General features: G+C 63.5%; 1 protein-coding gene across 1 annotated transcript in view; it reads right to left on the bottom strand.

Annotated features, from left to right (window-relative positions):
• DTX1 (deltex E3 ubiquitin ligase 1) overlaps positions 1-15,993 on the bottom strand; it is a 33,720-nt gene extending 17,727 nt beyond the window's left edge. Inside the window, exons 1-2 of the mRNA XM_058281389.2 lie at positions 15,806-15,993; positions 14,327-15,285 (exon numbers count right to left, since the gene is read on the bottom strand). Of these exons, the coding sequence (XP_058137372.1) occupies positions 14,327-14,585 (259 nt within the window). The 5' untranslated portion in view covers positions 14,586-15,285; positions 15,806-15,993. The remainder of the gene's footprint in view (positions 1-14,326; positions 15,286-15,805) is intronic.
• Between the last annotated feature and the right edge of the window lie 1,958 nt (positions 15,994-17,951).

Genomic DNA, 17,951 nt, shown 5'->3' with positions numbered 1-17,951 from the left:
CTCCTCTGGCTCACCTGCGGGAAGGCTGTGCACTCCACTGCTCCTTGGCTGTGGGCAAGTCCCTTAAGCCTGCGTGCCCCCATCCGGCACAGGGGGGTGACGCTAACCCCTCGCTCAGCCCTCCCCTCTGGTACAAGGCTGCGGGGAGGAGTCAGTGAGCACAGGGTCCTGATTGGGTCGCAGGACGGGAGGCTGGCAGACCTCGTTCCGAGCCGGATTCCCCCACTTCCCAGCTCTTGACCACTGGGCGGCGGGTGACTTGACATCTCTGAGACTCGGTTTCCTCCTCTCTAAAGGGGCCTGAGCAGAACTTCCTCGTGGGGTTGTGAGGACCAGTCGAGATAAACACTGTCTCTAGTCTGATGATGCCAAAATCTGCCATCTCCAGCCCTTTCCTCTCGCCATCCCGCTGCCTCGACACCGCCGTGGAGGCCAGCAGGTGCAGCACTCGTCTCCCCGCAGCCCCAACTGCCCCTCCCACAGCCCCACCCATCACAGCTACTGGCGGCCCCATCCCTCCCAGAGCACGGGCCCTAAACCCCCGTCCCTTGGCCTCCCCCTGACTTCTCACCTCACGCCTCACATCCCATCTGTCCGTAACCCCGGCCATGTCCACCTCCCAGCGCGCCCGCGATGGCCCGCTTCTCCCCACTCCACTGCCCAGACCATTGCCAGAGCCCCAAGCTGCTCTCCGCTTCCGCCCTTGCCCTCCGCAGCCTGTTCCCCACACGGCAGCCACAGGGATCCTGTCCAGTGCAAGTCACATCACGCCCCCCTGCTGCGGGGTCTCCGTGGCTCCCTGCTCCGGGGAGTAATAATCACCAAGCCCCACACTGTCCGGCCCCGCCCTCCCCCTCTGACTCTTGACCGATCGCTCCTGCCCCTCGCTCCACTCCAGCCACCCTGACCTCCTTGCTGTTCCTCCAACATCCAAGCACTGTCCAGCCTCAGGGCCTTTGCACCTGCTGTTCCCCCTCCTGGGGGCTGGCAGCGCTGCCTCCCCTTGTGCTTTCAGGTCTCTGTTCTAACGTCACCTCTTTGGAAAGACCTTCCCAAACCACCCTTGGAAAATGACTGCCCTTCAGCTGCCGTCCTCTTGCCTTGCTTTATCTCTCTCCGTGGCGCTTAGCATTGCCTGACTCAATGTCCTAAACCGCGTGCTCTTCTTCTGGCTCCTCCCCCTAGGATGTCAGCACACGAGGACAGGGGCCTTGTCTGCCTTGGTCACGGCTGTGTCCCCGGCCCTAGCCTAGGGCCTGGCACACAGTAGGTCCTCACACAGGAGGTGGTCTCCATCGTGAAATGGTACCTGCTTCCCCAGGGCACTGGCCTGGGCACCTGCAGCCAGCTGGGTGGGGACCAAGCACGTCCTTCCTGAGAACCCCTCCCGACAACAGAGTCTGATTAGCCTTCGTTTGTCTCCCCAGCTAGGGCAGAAAGAGCTCTTCTCCTGTCCTCTTCTGTGCTTGAGTCCCCAGGGTTATGGGCCACTCCCTGCCCAGACCCGGAGAGCTGGGGACATCGAGGCGCGGGGCTGCGGCGGCTGAGGGCGAGGGAGGGCTGGTGGCGGGCCCCTGGGCACGTAGAACGTGCCAGCCCAGCCGGTCACAAGAAAGCCCCCTCCAGGCGCTGGGGCGCGTCACTGGGACACCTGATTTATCATTTTAATTGAGGGCGTGCAGATTGATTTTCTTCCTGGCCGATACTGCTTCTTCCAGGGCAGGCGGGAGAGGGGATTAGACAGAGGGGGGCTTCACAACCTCCATGTGCCAAGTCCTGAGCAGGGCAGGGAGGGCCAGGGGTGGGAGGTGCAGAGTGAAGTGGCTGAGAGAGACAGCGGAGGCGTCTCACAGGCCGTAGGCAAATTCTGGGTCCACACAGAGCCTCAGTGTCCTCATCTGTGAAACGGGGATATGAAGATCTACGCCCACAGGATTCGGGTGGGACTAAATAAAACAATGCCTGTTGTCAAAGGTGCTTAGCAGAGGACTTGGCACACAGAAAGCACTCGAATGAATTTGAAATAAAGTGGTTAAAATTTTTTTAAATATTCAAAAAATTAAAAAATGATAAAGAAAGCATTCAGTGACCGCCAGCTCGGATAGCTGTTTTTACTGCAAACGTTACTACCCACATTCACTGGGGCTGGTTCATTTCCCCCTGCCCCAGCTCTGGTTCACTTGACAAACTCTTATTCATCCATCAAAACCCTTCTCATACCCCTTTCCTCCAGGAAGCACTTCTCTTCTCAATTGCAGTAGCTGGTATACACAGCTTTTTATTGCATGTCTATGCTTGAACTGTACTTAAATTATCTGGCTTTGTTCTTCATCTCCCTCATGGATCTCTGACTTCTGGGGCGACAAGGACCAGGTCAGATCCTCATCTATATTACCCAGCACCTGCAGGGGAAATGGCCATCCTCCTTGGCACACATTAGGGCTCTGAGGGAGTGGGAAAGAGGAGGGGTTAGTCTGGATGGAGAGGGAGTGGAGCCTGAAGTAGGAGCAACCACATGGCGGGTAGGGGTACTCAAATGTGATGGGGTCCCCGGGTGGGATTGTTAAGGAGGGAGGCGTGGTTTCCAAAGGTCAGCATTGGCCGGTTCTGTAGCAAAGGACTCTGGGAGCTCCTCCTGGCCAGGTCAGGGCCAGCCGGCCCAGCAGCCCTCTCTCCAGGGCTCTATTCACAGGCATTGATTTTCCTGCCTGTTTGCTGGTAGTTATTAAAGGCTGTGTCCCTGGAGTCCTTTTGAAGTGAGATTGGAACCTGGAGAGCTGGAGTAATTAGGGCAGCTGCTGTCCCCCCTGCTGGGCCGAGCACCCTGCGGTACCTCTGCTGCCGGCCTGCCCGTCCGTCCACCTCTCGGGCCCACACTGGCCATGCACCAGACCGACGGGGGCCAGCTGGTTCCGGGGACCTGCCTGGGCTACGACCTTGAGATTTCCAGGCGAGCCGTGGAAACGCTCCCTTTCCTCCCCAGTGGCCTTGGCCTAGATATTTGCGGGAACAATGGGTCTCTAAGACAGGCCTGGAGGCTCCTCAGCCTGAGAGGCAGGCTGCTCCATGTCCCGGAGCAGGCCACCCCCCCCCACCCCAGCCTCCAGGGCACCCAGCTGCGCTGGCCCCGGGGGTCTCAGTCCCCACGGCAATAGGGGCCCAGTGACAAGCACGCATCCATTTCTGGCCTTGTGATTGTTTTTGTGTGTCTGCTTTTGTTTCTTTTTCCCCCTCCCTCAATTTCCTAAGAATGTTTGGCTGAAAAATTCCAGTCTTGTTCCAGCTGAGCTGAGTGGAAAGGGGCTTTGGCTAAACGCCAGCTGGAAGACTGGAGGAGCTGGGCCCCCTGAGACTGGGCGTGGGGGTGGCCGTGGTCAGCTGTAGCCAGTGACCACTTCGTGCCCGGGGCAGAGGCAGGGAGAGAGACCCTGAGCTGGACGGACTTGGAGGGACACAAAGAAATGACAGCCTAGAGCCAGAGAGGCCAGGTCAGCCACGGAGGATCAGCGAGGCCAAGACACAGTGAAGAGCCGGGAGGCAGAACAGAGCAGGACCGTGGAGCCGGCACGCACTGAGCACCTACTATGTGCCCGACGCCGTGCCCAGCACTTTCCTTGCACTAACTCATTTTACCCTCCCAGGGAGGTGCCGGGATTATTCCCATTTTACAGAGCAGGAAACTGAGGCCCAAGAGGTGACATCTAGGGGCAGACGAGAGGAATACCGCTTGGTTCAATTCAGCCAAGTGGTCTCGCAGCCTAGGATGCCTCCAGGGACAAGAAACTCATTACCTCGGCTTTGCTCTCGGTGTTTAGCTGTGACAAGTTTCTGTCCTGAGAACCAAGTTCTGATCTGAGCCCCCTGCCTGTAGGTGGGGTGGGGGGCGTGTGTCTCAGCCCCCGACTCACGGCTGTAGGATGCTAACCCCTCCCTGGAGGGGGGCGAGGGCTCTGAGACCCCCTGCCTCCCCCTCCGCCTCCAAAGGGCGCCTCCCTGGGCTGGGGTCTTGAGGTCCGTTCTGCCTCCGGCCCGGCAGGGCAGCCCTCCCGGCGGGGGTGGCTACCCGGAGGGAAGTGACCTCAGCCAGGGGCACCCGGACCTGACGGGAAAGGGGGCCGTGGGAGGCTGTCATGGGACATCCTGTCAGGTGGGAGGGGAGTCCCGTTGCAGGCGGGGCCTGTGCAGGGGAGGGGGGGAGCATGAATTGAGCACCCACTGGATGCCCCAGGGAGCACTTTCACCCAGTCCTCCACCAACACCGGAAGCCCTAACGAGCGCTTAGAGAACACACTTGCGCCGCCAGGCTCACGTCAACTCGTTGCATCCTCACACCAGCCCGACGAGGTTAGGGTTATTATTACCCCGACACAGAGGTGAGGGGACGGCACAGGGCGGCGCAGGGACAGGCCCCAGTTTCCTGCAAGCAGGTGGCCGAGCCCAGGCCTGTTTCCTTTTCTCGAGGGCCCCCGCTCTGGAGGAGGAAACCGAGGCACGGAGGTCACGCAGCGAGCAGGCCACACGGCCGAGGTCCGAGCCCCAGACTGCTGTCCCTTCCCGGAAGAGCCGCCCCCTCTCTTGGCCCCTCCGGGCCGACTGTCTGAACGGCGGGGCGGCCCCCTCTGCAGAGACGACAGTGGGGACGGGGACGATTCGGATGCAGCAAGTGCTTCCGCTGTGGCTGGGCACGAAGGGCTCCCTGGACCCTCCCCCCGCACTGGGGGCTGCACTCCTGCTAGCCCTGTTTGGCAGAAGGGGAAACTGAGGCTCTCTGAGGGTGTGTGGAAGTCGGCCGGGGGACAGTGGTGGGTCCGGGGCGCCGACTGCGGCCTGTGGCCCCGGGGTGCCCTCCCGCCCGGCGATCAATAATCCCGCAGTGTTCTGTTTCCATCCCAACTCTCCCCGGAGACTCGTCAGGCTAAGCTGCGGCCCATTAGCGGTTTCTGCGTGTCTGAGGCTGGTCCAAGTTCCCAGCGGCTGCGGCAGCCCCGGCGGGGCGGGGGGAGGGCTCGGCCTGCAGCCTGCCCGGCCGCCTGGGGTGCGCTCCAGCGCTGTGGCCGGCCCCCCGCCTCCCGCACATTCGGGGTCAGGGCTCAGGTGCCCTGGCACAGCCCCACCACCGAGAGTGGCCCACGGAGGGACACGCAGCCCTCTGCCGCCCGGAGCCCCGCGTGGCCTTGGGCAAGCAGCTCGGCCCCCTGCGCCCCTCCTTCCTCCTCCGTGACACGGACGCAACAGCAGGTACCCACTGAGGGCCTACTATGTGCCAGGCACTGTTCTAAGGGCTGCGCGGGTGCCAGCTCTCACGTGGGCGGGTACCATTTCATCAGCCCTGCCTTGCACGAGTGCCACGGCGCCGACAGGTGACACAGCTGCCGAGGGGCAGAGCCAGGGTTGCACCCAGCCTGGATTTGAATATTCTCTCCTTCCTCTGTCTCCACTTTGGTCCAAGCCACCATTATCGCTTGCCTGGGCTGTAGCCACAAACTCTTTGCTGCAATCCCGACTTCCACCCTTTGCCCCTGTAGTACGTTCTCCACGCGGTAGCCAGAGGGCACTTTCACGAACCCAAATCTGACCACGTCACGTCCCTGCTCAACACCCGTCAATAGCTCCCTAGGGACCTTAGGAATCAGTCTGATGTTCATTCAGCCTTCAGGGCCCATCACAAGCTGTCTGCAAGGCCTCATGCTCCAGCCGCGGCAAACTTTTCGTCCTTCTCTGAACACAAGGCGCATGGTTATGCCTCTCTGGATTTGCACGTGTCCTTCCTTCCGTGTGCAACGCCCTTTCACCCACCTCCTCCGTTTCCCTCCCTGCTGCACTCCTACTCCATCTTCCCAGCTCAGCTGTCTTCGTGGAGTCTTCCCTGCCCTTCTCAGGAGACTCCCTCCCGCCTTGGTGCTTCCACAGCCCCTGGCACCTGCGTACCCCGCTAAAGCACATGGCTCCGTCGGTGTGGAGGTGCCCGTGCTGCCTCCAGCCTGCGAGCCCCTCCAAAGCTGGGCTGGTTTCCAGCCACCTTAGCGTCCCCCACAGCCAGGAGCACGGGTAGGTAGGTGCTTGGAAAATGCAGCCGAATGAATGGAAGAAGGACCCAGTACAGGTGAGTGAGCCTCACCGAACACTGCCGACGGCGAGGTGGGCGTTCCCAGCTGCACGTGGGTTGGTTCCCATTGTATTTACAGAAAAAATCGCAATCAACATTTAGAAAGCGGGGTGGATTCACGTACCAGTGCAGATTTCAAAAATCCCCAAATATCCAAAGACGTGGCCACAAAGGATTCACACATCTCCTTGGCAACCGCAGAGGCTGAGTCGGGGCCACTCATTCACGCCTTTGCCAAGTGTTTACTGAGCACCTACAGTGTACCAGGTGCTGGAGAACAAGACAGAGCTCTGATCGCTCTGCTGCTTCGCACAGTTCTCGATGGGGAAACTGAGCCAGGAGAGGAGGGATTTGGTCAAGGACACTTAGCAAATGAGACCGAGCTTGAACCCGAGCCCCCTGACTCCCACTTCCGCAGTCCCAGGTGAGTGGCGCAGCACGAGCGAGCCTGGGATTCCTGGAACGGAGGGAGCTGGGTGGGAGGGCGATGCTTAGTCCCACCCTGGGGAGGACCCTGGGATGGTGGGTTTCAGGCAAACTCTAGCTCTGCTCGCGGCCGGAGGGAGAGGGGACAAAGGCTCGGCGGTGGGGGCGCAGCCTGTCATCGGGAGGGGAGGTGGCCGTGCCGCGGCTGCTGGCAGGACTGGCCCGGCCGCTGGGCGCTGCCTCCTTTGATTGCCTCGTCCTTTGTTCTGCATTCGTTCAGCACCAGGCCCCGTGCCAGGATCCTCCCGCACCCTGTCACCGGCCTGCCACTGCTGCCCCGGCAGGTGGAGGCAGCAGCCTGGAGCGGCTCCAGAGGCTCCGTGCCAGGGAAGCTGAGCCAGGGTGCGGCCACGCAGGGCCGGGGACCCGGTGCCCGGCCTGGGACTCCTCGGGGCCTCCCGTACCAGGTCCCTCTCCCCCCCCAGAAGAGCAGCTCCCGGGACAGTGCCGGGCTCACTGTCCTGCACTCGTTACGTCCCTGCAGGTCGAGCAGCCGCGGGCTGTGGTTGGGTCCACCTGACAGGTGAGGAAACGGAGCCTCGGGGAAGGAGCGTGGTTTCCCCGAAGTCACGAGCCAGCGCTCCCTCCCGCACCCCAGGATTCTCAGCAAGGTGCTGGGAAGGAAACGGTGAGACCGGCCCCTCACCAACAAAGCTCCCTGACGTGGCCACGGCCGGGTGGGGGGCCCACGTCCCTGGCGGATGTCCCGGGCTCTGGAGGCCGTCCTGGGAGAGGCCGCCCCTGGGTGCGACGCAGGAGCTGGGTGGGAGGGGGTGGCCCGGGAGCCACAGGTGGGACGAAGGGGAGGCCTGGGCGGTCCTGGGTGTGGCCCACACCCTGGGAACGGCACCCGGGGAGGGAGTCGGGGACCCACTGCCAGAAGGGGCGGCCCCCGTGACCAGTCCTGGCCCGTTCCCTCCCCCGTGACCCCCTCCGCGGCCCCTCCCCCTCCCGTCACCTCCTCTATCACCTCCCGCGATGGCCCCCGCCTCCCCCTCACCTTCTCCACCGCTCCTGTCACAGCCCCGCCTCCTCCCCATCACCGCCCCCAGTGCCCTCCCACCGAGGCCCCGTCCCATCCCCGTCCTTATCGCCACCCCTATCGCCTCCCCCGTTCAACCTTCCTCATCCCCCTCGCTTGTTTTCCACCTTCTCCACCGCAGCCTCACCACTTCCCCTCCTGCCCCCACCCAGGCCCCCTGCGCGCTCCCCGCTCCACCCCCTGCCTTTAAGACTTCCATGCACGGCCCATCACCCCCCCTGCCCCCCCCTCGTCCTGGCCCCCGTGTTCCCCCCCCCCCCCCCGGCCGCAGCTCTAGACGCCCTCCCTTCACCTTCCCAACGCCTCCCCCCCCCAGCCCACACCTCCCCGCCACAGCTGCCGTCACCTCCCTCGTCTCCAGGTCAGGCTCCACAGCTCCCCTGGGAAGGCAGGGGGCCGGGAGGGGGCAGGAAAGCCGGGAGGGGCAGGCGGGAGGAGGGCAAGGGCCCCCGGGAGGGCTCCGGCGGGCTCCTCCCCGCCCCGCGGCGGCCCGCGGCGCTCTCCAGGGTGCTGGGGGCTCCTGCGGGCCTGGGCGGGTGACTCGGCCCGGGGCACTGGGTCTCCCCCCCCCGTGCAAACGCGGCAGTGCGGGCAGGCCCAGGCCGGCGGGCGAGCAGCGCCGGGGCCAGCCCTCGTCTCCCTGCTCCGGCGCCGGGGGTCTCCCAGGACCCGTGATTAACGAGGCTGGTCCCGCAGGGTCGCTCCGGGTCCCCCGGGCCTGGCCGCTAAAGGGCAGCAGCTGGCAGCCCTGCCAGGCCCCGGCGGGTCCCAAGAGGCCTCCCCCGCTCCTCCCAGCCTTCCTCTCTCCCAACGCACCGGCCACCAGCCACCCGCCTCCGCCCCCCCCAGGCCCGAGTCTCCTCCAGGACTGCTCATGCTGCTCCCTCCGCCTGGAAGCGCTCCTCCCGTGGTTCTGTTTACCTAAACCACGCAGACTCTTGGAGGCCTCCTCCTCCAGGAAGCCCTCCCTCTCAGGGCCCCTGAGCACGCACCGTCTCCATCGCCTGGCTGGAGGCAACCTGCCCCTCTCCTGGGACGCAGAGGAGTCCGCTTCCTGTTTGAGCAATTCTGCTTCCTGGGTGCTAAGCAGTACTCTCCCTGCCTTTTCCTACACTGCCTTGTTTAATTCTCACAGCGGCCCTCTCGGGTAGGGCCTGTGCTTACGGCCATTTCACAGATGAGGAAATCAAGGCTGGGAGGGCCGAAGGAGCTGGCCATGGCCGCACGAGGGCGAGGGGCCAAGCTGGAGGTCGGATCCACGTCCGCTGGCCTCGCCAGTCCAAGGCGGTTCAACAGCTATCCCCAGGACGCGTGGAGGCTTTTGTCCCCCGGACGCTCTGGAGTCGGATTTGGCAGGGGTCTTGGCGTCCTTCTCCTGAGTCCCCGGGGCCCAGCCTGCTACTGAACAGGCACCGCTGACTGTCAAATAAACCTGACCGTCACAAGCCGGAGGCAGACGAGCAGCCGGAGGCCGCAAGCACAAGTCTGCGGTTCTGGGGCTGTGGGCAGTGGGGCGGGGGCCGCGAGGAGACACCTGCTGCGGGGCAGCTGGGCCCCGCCCTGCCCCCCACACCCCGGCCTTCTTGCCCCTGGCTCCAAGCCCAGCCCGAGGGGCCTCAGACTAGCTGGGAGAGGGTCCCAAGGGCATTTCCTGTAACCCTGGAGGCCCTCCCGGGGTGTCCCCGGGCCGTCGCGGGGCTGTCCCCGCCTTGGTACAGGCCATGACAACAGGCCCCACTAGAACTCACAAGGGAGGGGGGGGAGAGGGACTCTCTCTGCCCCGGCATCCAATGTCACCTTTTCCTCCATCCCTGAGGCCCAAGCTTGCAAAGGCCTGGCTTCTTGTTCTAGCTCGACATGGATTGGCTGTGTGACCTTGGACAAATCACTCACCCTCTCTGGGCCTTGGCCTCTCCGTCTGTACAAGGACCTAGGAATTTAAATTCTGCAGGTGCTTTTCCTGGTGGTAGCTGAGGCTGCTCCACCCTGCTGGGTGGCCCCACCCAGCCTCTGATGGCCAGAGTGTGGCCCCTGACACCGTCTTCCCTAAGGGCAGGTGCCACGGCACCATCCAGGGGAAGGATGCCAAAATTGGCGCTACCTGACCCTCCAGCCCGAAGCTCGGGAACGCCAGGCACGGCCACCCTGGAGCTTAGGGCGCAGCGTTTGTGGATGTCCCCGGCCTCCGCTGTCCCATCCGTGAAACGGGCAGGTGCTGCCCTGAGTCCTCCCAGCAGCAGCAGGAGAGGAGAATGACGGTCAGAAAGGTCCCCTCCGCTCTGCCCCAGCTGAGTGAGGGTGGGCAGGACCCTGGAGGGCGCCTGGGAAGGGTCTGAGTCACAACTCCGTCCCGCTGTGTGGACTGGAGGGAAAAATCCAGGCTCCGGGCAGAGGCCCTTGGAGACCCCTGCCCTAACCGGCAGTGGGAGGGGATGACCGCAGGGGAGCCCGTGGCCTCCCGCAGTCCCCACACCGTGCCCTCGCAGCTGGCGGGGAGCTCAGTTCCCCAGGGCCCCTGGGCCCCCAGCCGCCGCGCCTCCCGGGGCTTCCCGTTGGAGGCAACCTTGGCTCACCCGCTGTAGGCACAGCTCGGGGCAGAGCAAGATGAGGAACGCTTTGGGGGGGCCGCAGGCGGCCCGGCCAGCAGAGCCCCCACATGACAGCAGAACGCGGCTCGCAGAGCCCGGGGCGCGCTGCCGCCTCGCCCCTCGCCCCCGTCTGGGGATGCAGCCATCAGGGCTTCTTGGCCACCCTCCCGTGGCCTGGGGTCACGGCGGTCCTCCCTCCTCGCGGGAGGGCTCCGGTTTCCAGCCCAGACCGGCAGAGCTTCAAAAGGGCCCCCCACCCCCGCAGGGGGCAGTGAAAACAACCCAGCGGCGGGGGAAAGGTGAGGGGGCAGTGGCTGAACAAACAGTAGTCCCCACGGGGCGGGGCCGGGGACGCTCCCCGCTGGCTGGAGCCTGACACCTGGGCTGTCCTGCGCTGGCCGCACCACAGGACATTCGTCCGCAGCCAGCTCCCACGCAGGCGGGTGCTCGTGTGCAGGGCGGCGCCTCCATATGTGTCCCACGGGACAGACCCAGGCCAGGTTAGGGCAGGGGTCGGGGAGCTGGGGCCCGGGGGCGGGCCAGATCCCTTCACCCACTGTTTGAGGACGGCCCCTGAGCTAAGAATGGGCTTGACATTTTAAATGGTGGGGGAAAAAAACTAAAAGAGGATTCCATGACGTGAAACTTACATGAAATTCAAATTTCAGCATCCATAACTACTGTTACTGTAACAGAACCAAGCTCCTTCGTTTGCATGTTTTCTACCCGCTGCTTTCATGCTACACTGGCAGAGCTGAATAGTCGCCTCAGGCCTGGATGGTCTGGAAAGCCTAGAATACTAACTTTCTGGCCCTATCGGAGATCTCCTGGCTCCTATGTTAGGGCACTAGCAAAAGCTGGGCACACTCTGACCGCTTCCTGCAAATTAAAATTCAGCTTCAGTAAACGTAATGAGAATCTTACAGTTAGAAAATCTACACTGATGCTGTGTTCATTTTGGCACATACACACGAGTTTTGTGTTTTACAACTTTATGTTGTTTTCAGTGTGTGTGCATGGGGACCATGACCTTTTGAAGATCTAGGGTCTCTGAACATTCCATTCCCCTCGTTGAGCACCTGCTGGGTCCAAGTGGGTGCCTAGCCAGTGTTAGGGAAGCCCCTGCTCTTGCCCAGTTTATAGCAGTGGAAACGGAGGTCTGGAGAGCTGTAGACATTTGCCTAAGGTCACATAGTGGGTCAGCAGCAGAGCAGGGCCTGGCACTTAGGTCTCCTGCTCGTTGGTCCATGCTCTTTCCTGGACACTAATTGTGAGGACAAAAATGTCCTTTCTTGGTATTTTTTTTTCCTCCTGGCTGAAGTGGGAGCAAAACTATATGTGTCTGGGGGGAGACACCGTGTCCCTTCCTCCAGCAGATTTCCAGGCATCCCAGGTCCCCCACCAGCCCGAACAGGTTTCCAGGCCTCCCTCCCTCCCTGGGGGGCCTTGGCCGGCTCCCAGGAGCCTATTGAGGGATGAGTGTTTTTTTCCCTTTTCCGGCAAACGAGGGGCAGGTGTGGAGCGAACAGTTCCAGGAAGGGGGTGGGAGGAGGTGATAGAAGCTGACCTCCCAGGGATCTAGCGAAGCTCCACCGTGCAATGGGGGCCCTCGAAGCAGGGGGCTGCTGGAGGGAGAGCGGAGGGTTTTGGCGTCCGGGGAGCCAGGAAGCGAGGTGGGGGTGTTGGGATAGCAGCGGGGCCCTGAAAGACGAGGGGGACCAAAGGCAAAATTGCCAACTTGGCAGCCCTGGGGGAGGTGCTGTCCCTACTTCCAAGGCTCCCCACCCCAAAGCCAGGCCCTGCAAAACCTCTACACCCCAGCATCAGCCCTGGACCTGCAGAATGCCAAATCACCCCACCAAGGAGAAAACCACCCCCCTTCTGCCCTCAGACCCCCGCCCTCTGCCAGAGAAGGTTCCAGAACACGCCCGGGAGGATGGGCAGGGACGCCCGGCCTGACTGCTCCTCACTTCTCCATCGGGGCATTAGCTGCTCCTCTAGGTGCAAAGACTCGGCAGTGACTCCCCCATTCTCAGGACGGACCGGGCCTGTGTGCTCGGGCCCCGCTCCACCCTCTTGGTGCACCGTCTTCTGCAAACATGGGGGCCGTGGCTGTACCCTGCTCTCTTCCACCTCAGGGCCTTTGCACTGGCTATCCCCTCTGCACGGAACACTGCGCCGCCCAATCACTCTGATCACAGTTCAGCTATCACTTCCTCAGATTAGTCTTCCCTGGCCGCCCCTAGACGAGGCTTATTGCCTGCGCTCAGAGCTGCTGTGAGTCTCCTTTGTGGAACTTCTAAAACGATGAACTGTGTGATTACGGTGTGTGTCTTCCGGACTGCACTGGGACCACTGTGGGGCTAAGAACCCAGGCTGTCGTGCTCCCTGGTGTCTCGTAGAGCGTAGCACAGGGTCTGACGTGCAGCAGGTGCTCAATAAATGATTGCATGATGGGAGGCACGAATGGTTGGCACTGCCAGTGAGCACAGTCTGCGCCTGGAGTTGTGGAAACCTAGACATTCTGGAATGCAACACCAGTAGCCCACTTGGTAAGAATTCGCCGTGTGTCCAGACTTGCTGAACACCCTGTGGGTAGCCAGTGACGTTCTAGAGTGGCGCTGCCCAGCGGAACTTTCCACAATGAGGGAAACGGCCGACATCTGTGCCATCTGATACGGTCACCTTGAGAAACCTGTGGCTACTGAGCACGTGAAATGAGGCTAACGGGACTGAGGAAATGAATTTTACCTTTTATATAATTTAATTAACTTAAATGTAAATACACACAGGCAGCCAGTGGCTACTGTACTGGATAGCACAGCTCTGCCGTCCTACTGTTCCCCAGGCCGTGACATGCAGTTCTTTCGTCCAGGGCTTCAAAGGAACTTGCCCAAACCTCCATCAGCTGGGCCTTGGGGCCACACGTGCCAGGGCGTCTTTGGCAGCTTCCCCGAGGCAGGTCCTCGCCACCCCCCACTGCCCACCAAGCGCGTTACGGAAACCACTGGCCAACAGCTACTCAGCACGATGGCAAATCTCTGCAGAAGAAAATGCTGAGAGTGGGACCTCATATCCGGATCCCCACCGCGACCTTCACATCGCCACCAACGCAGCCACCAACACCGTCCTACTGCGCCCGATGCCCCCCAACACCCCCGAGCAACACCGACCGTCAGGACTGCTACCTCTCACACCCAACCGCCACGAGGGTGCCAACATCCTCCTCCGTCGTCACTCCCACCAGCCGGTGCCACCGCCATTCCCACCACCACACCCCGACAGCATCACTGCCACACCCAACACAACCGTCCCTACCACCCAGCAGCACCCACCCGCGGCACCGCCACCCACATCACACAACCGCCAAGGCTGCGCCAACATCTTATTCTCCCTCTTGCCATCCCATCACACCACCAACGTAATCACCACCACCACCAAACACGTCCACAAACTACCACCGACATAGCCACCCGCACCGCCCCGGCCACCTCCCAGGGGTCCACTATGGCACCACCTCGCCACCACCACCACCACCGTCAAACGACAGTACTGCCCCCGAGGCGGCCACCACCACCGTTCTCTCCATTATCATCACCACCAGCACCCCCCACCCTCCAATACGACCACCAGCCTTGGTCACCATCATTCTCTCCACCACCACCACCACCCCCCCACACCAGCCAACACCAGCGCCCCACTGCACCTCCCCACACCGCCAGCTCTTCAGCCAGGAGAGGATCTCAGTGAAGCGCAATAACTGAGGGCGAACACGCTTCCAGGTTCTACGACCAGTAAGCGCAGCTGTGAAAATGATCCATTCATTTTGCAGATGGGGAAACTGAGGCTCAGAGATTGACCCGACATGCCCAAGACCCCACGATTAATATGAGCGGTTGGATTGGAATCCAAGCCTTCAACTGGATGAGGCGAGACAGTCAGTGGCCTTTCTGGGGGAGGGCGTGTGGATGGGCAGAATGGCCGTCCTGCAGTTCCAGGCTCCCTCCTCAGGGGTGCCGGGTGGGACACCTGCGTCCTCCCTGAGAAGGTGGCGGCGGCGGCGGCGGCACGGCCGGGGCCCGAGGGCGGGCGGGAAGTGCTCACCTGTGTCCTGGCGAAACTGGTGCATGGACTGCAGGTCGATGACGTAGGGCACCAGCTGGGCGTCCACCTGCCCCAGGACCACGGACCCCCGGGCGTCCTCCTTGAGCACGCTCTCGATGTGGTGGCACACGGTGGCGGTGTAGGGCCGCCAGCGGCTGTGCTCGTTCAGCCACTCCCACACCACCACCCGGGCCACGTTCTGCGGCGGGAAGCCCAGCCCGCTGCCCGGCACCAGCGCGCCCTGGCCGGGCCGTGACATGGCCGCGGCCGCCTCGGGGGCCAGACCCCGCCGCAGCCGGGCGCAGCGCCTCCCGGGCCTGGGAGTCGCCAGGCGCCTCCTCTCACCCCAGGGGGCGGCGAGGACTGTCCGGCCCCCTTTCGAGTTCCCAGTCCTGGCGGAGGCCCTGAGGCCCAGGTGGAGGATGTGAGGTGGCCCTCCGGGTCCCAAGGGCCCCTGTCCCCCGGCGCTCTCAGTTAAAGGGTGCTCTTCTGGAAAGCAAGTCTTAGGACGGGAGGCCCGTTGCTCTGACTCCCCCGGTCCCCTCGGCCCAGGTAGGGGAGTGAGGCAGCCGCCCCTACGCTCGGATCCCCCTTTTCCCGGGCGGTCTCTGGTCCTCCTTCCGGCTGCGCAGGGCCTGGCACCCAGGAGGCCCGCGCCCCAGCCTGCTGCGCTCCCAGCTGCGTCCGGGCCCGCGCCGCACTCCTACCCGGCTGCTCTCGGGCCCGGGCCCGCCCCGCCCCGCCCCCCGACGGCTCCTGCGGTCTCCAGGGGGCGTCCCTGGCCCCGGGCCCCTCTCCACCGCGTCCTGGAAGGCCTGGGCGGTCGCGCAGAAGACACGTGGGGGAGGGGCGCGGCGCGCACCCCAGGCCGCGGGCGGGGGCGGCGGCTCCCGAGCTGGGCTGGGGGACGAGGGGGGCGGGGGCCCGTGGGCACGCCCCACCCCACTCGTGCTCGCGACCTGCCGGGAGACAAGGAGGGGAGAGGGCCCTTTAAGAGGAGAGCGCAGCACCCCCTCCCCCCTTCCCGGGAGAGCTTTCGGCGGAGAACAATGGGGGACCGAAGGGGGGGAGCAGCAAGGGGGCTCGAGGGGGTCGCCCCGCTTGCGGTCCCTGGGGGCAGGCCTCGGAGGAATGCCGGGGCTCGGGCAGCGGTTTCCCGGGCCGCGCTGCCCCGAGCGCCCCCTCCGCGGCTCCCAGCGCGCCCCCTTCCTCCGGGCCCGCACCCTGCCGGGTGGATGCAGGGCGCGCGGGGAGGCGCGGGGAGGCGCGGGGAGGCGCCGGGGTGCGCGGCGCTGCGGGCGCGGCCCAGGGCCCCTCGGGGGTCGCGTCGCCCAGGGGACACAGCCCGGAGCTGCGGCGCTCGCCGTCTCCCGCCCTGGGGGTCCCAGCCCCCCTTCCCCAGCCCGGACCTCCCCCAAACGGCAAGCGGGTCCCCCGCAGGAGCCGGGGGTGGGGTCCCCGGGCGCCCCGCGCGCTCACCGCCTCTCACTGCTCTGCCTCCGTCTCCGGCTCGCGCCTAGCACCGCCGCCGCCCGGGCTCCCCCCGGAGTGCGAGGCCGCCGCGCTCCGCCTCCGCGCTCCGCACCTCCCCGGCCCTGCGGCCGCCGCGCGCCCGGGCGCCGGGCTCTCCGCGCCCCGCCAGACCGCCCCGCAGACCGACGGACGCAGGAGCCGGCGGCCGGACGCCCGGATCCCGCGGGTGGGAGCGGCGGCTGCGGCCGCGTTGTGGGAGGGAGGAGGGAGGGGACGGAGGAGGAGGAAGGGGGAGGAGACACGTCGTGGCCCGAGCGCCGGCGGCGCTGACACGCGAGTCCCGGGGCGCCCCAAATCCTCGGCGAGGTCCGCCCGGGCGCCCCCGAGGTGCCCCTGACCCCAAACAGGGTGCGAGTCGGGGGGGGGGTGTTTATGGGGCGCCTGTTTGAATCTTAGTCGCCTTTGCCTTCGCCTTCCAGTCACCTGGTCCAGGGTTTGGCACACAATAGGTGCTCAATAAATGCCAGGAGGAATAAGTAAGAACCGGAGACTCTCTAAAGAAAGATCGTAAAGCATTCTGGGGTAGCTTCCTCTTCCGTCCCCACTATTTGGGGGACAGGGAGTGCCTGGCAAGGCCGAATGGAATAATGGAATCTGATGGGTACAGGTGGGAAGACTGAGGCCCAGAGAGGGTAAGAGACAAGCCAGGGTCACACAGCAGCTTCGAACAGTGCCCAGACCCTCTCCCAGATTTAATTCTCCTGCCAATACCCAGTTTGCCAGCCTGGAGCCCATTTCTCCAAAGCACCCACCTGCTCCAGGCGAGTGGGATGGAACCAGCATCCCACCTCCCAGCCAGGGGGTGGGTCAAGGCCAGGCGACAAGGCCCTTGGACAAAAGTCTCCAAGCCACTAGAAAGTAGCTCTCAGAGGGCAGACCCTCCCCCATCTTGCTCACAGCGGTATTCCCCCATGCCTGTAAACCAAAGGTGCTCAATAAACGCTGGGGGAACGTTGTCGGATGGAAAGGGAGGGAGGTGGTGGCAGCAGCTCAAGTGTTAATGGGGTGGCCCATTCCTCCTGCGGGTCGCCCCACGGGGCTGGATGCATCTGAGGACACGCTTTGGCCGCCGGGAGCGGGAGGGACCACCCAGGGCCCGTGGGTGTTTAGATTTGGGAAGATGAAGGACGCGTCCGGGAACTCCAGCCTGGGGGGCAGGCGGGGGTCAGCGGCCTGTTTGGGAGCCTGCCCGGAGCAGCCCACGCTCCTCCGCCTCCCCAGGGCAGATGGACACAAACTAGGTGAGGTCAGAGCCAGGCTGCCCCGAGGCCCTTTCCCAGAACTGCGCTCGGGCTGCCTGGCCAGCTGGAGGGACCGCGGCTCTCCGGGCCCCTGCTCCTTCCTGCAGGATGGCCCCGTGCCTGATGGGCTCTTCCAGATGGGGGCAACGGTTCCAGGCGCTCGCAGCTGCTGCCGGCTGACGAGGGCGGCTCTGTCTGCGCGGGGCCAGGGCTGCGCTGACGACTCTCTAAGGGGATCGTGGAGCTCTGGGGTTTCAGCCAAGGGCCCGCAAGTGGTTTCCAGGGGACCTTGAGCCACTCCTCCGTTATAGGCAAACCGGTGTGTCTGGGCATTTTTCGAGGAAGAAGTGCTCTCTCTGTTTTCCAGCAGATCCTCAAAGGAGGCTGTGACCCAAAAAGTTCAGAGCGGATGCGCAACAGTGTTACGGTACAGAAGAGGGCCCAGGGGGCGGGAGAGATTGGCTCAAGGTCACGTGGGGACCGAGCAGCGACCTGGAAAGAAGAACCCACGTCCCCTGACTTCCTGTCTAGTGCTATTCAAGGGCTGGCTAAGTGTCACCTCCTCTGGGAAGCCTTCCCTGAACGCCTCTCATCTTCTTTCATGTTCCTTTGCCAACACCTTGATATGACCCCTTGCATCACAACTAGTTGTTTAAATGAGCTCTGTTCCTGCCAGAGTGAAGCAATCGTGAGGTCAGGGGTCATGTCTTCATCTTTGTGTGGTGTGGCTGGTGCTCATCACATAACGGTTGTTTATTGAGCGCCTATTATGTGGTAGGCATTTACAAAATACTCCTCTTCACAACCACCCTGAAAGGGAGGTGATATTATCCCATAACCCTGAAGCTCAG

Source organism: Dasypus novemcinctus, chromosome 19 (assembly GCF_030445035.2).
Source record: "Dasypus novemcinctus isolate mDasNov1 chromosome 19, mDasNov1.1.hap2, whole genome shotgun sequence".
NCBI lineage: Eukaryota > Metazoa > Chordata > Mammalia > Cingulata > Dasypodidae > Dasypus > Dasypus novemcinctus.
This window is presented reverse-complemented; position numbering and strand designations above follow the sequence as displayed.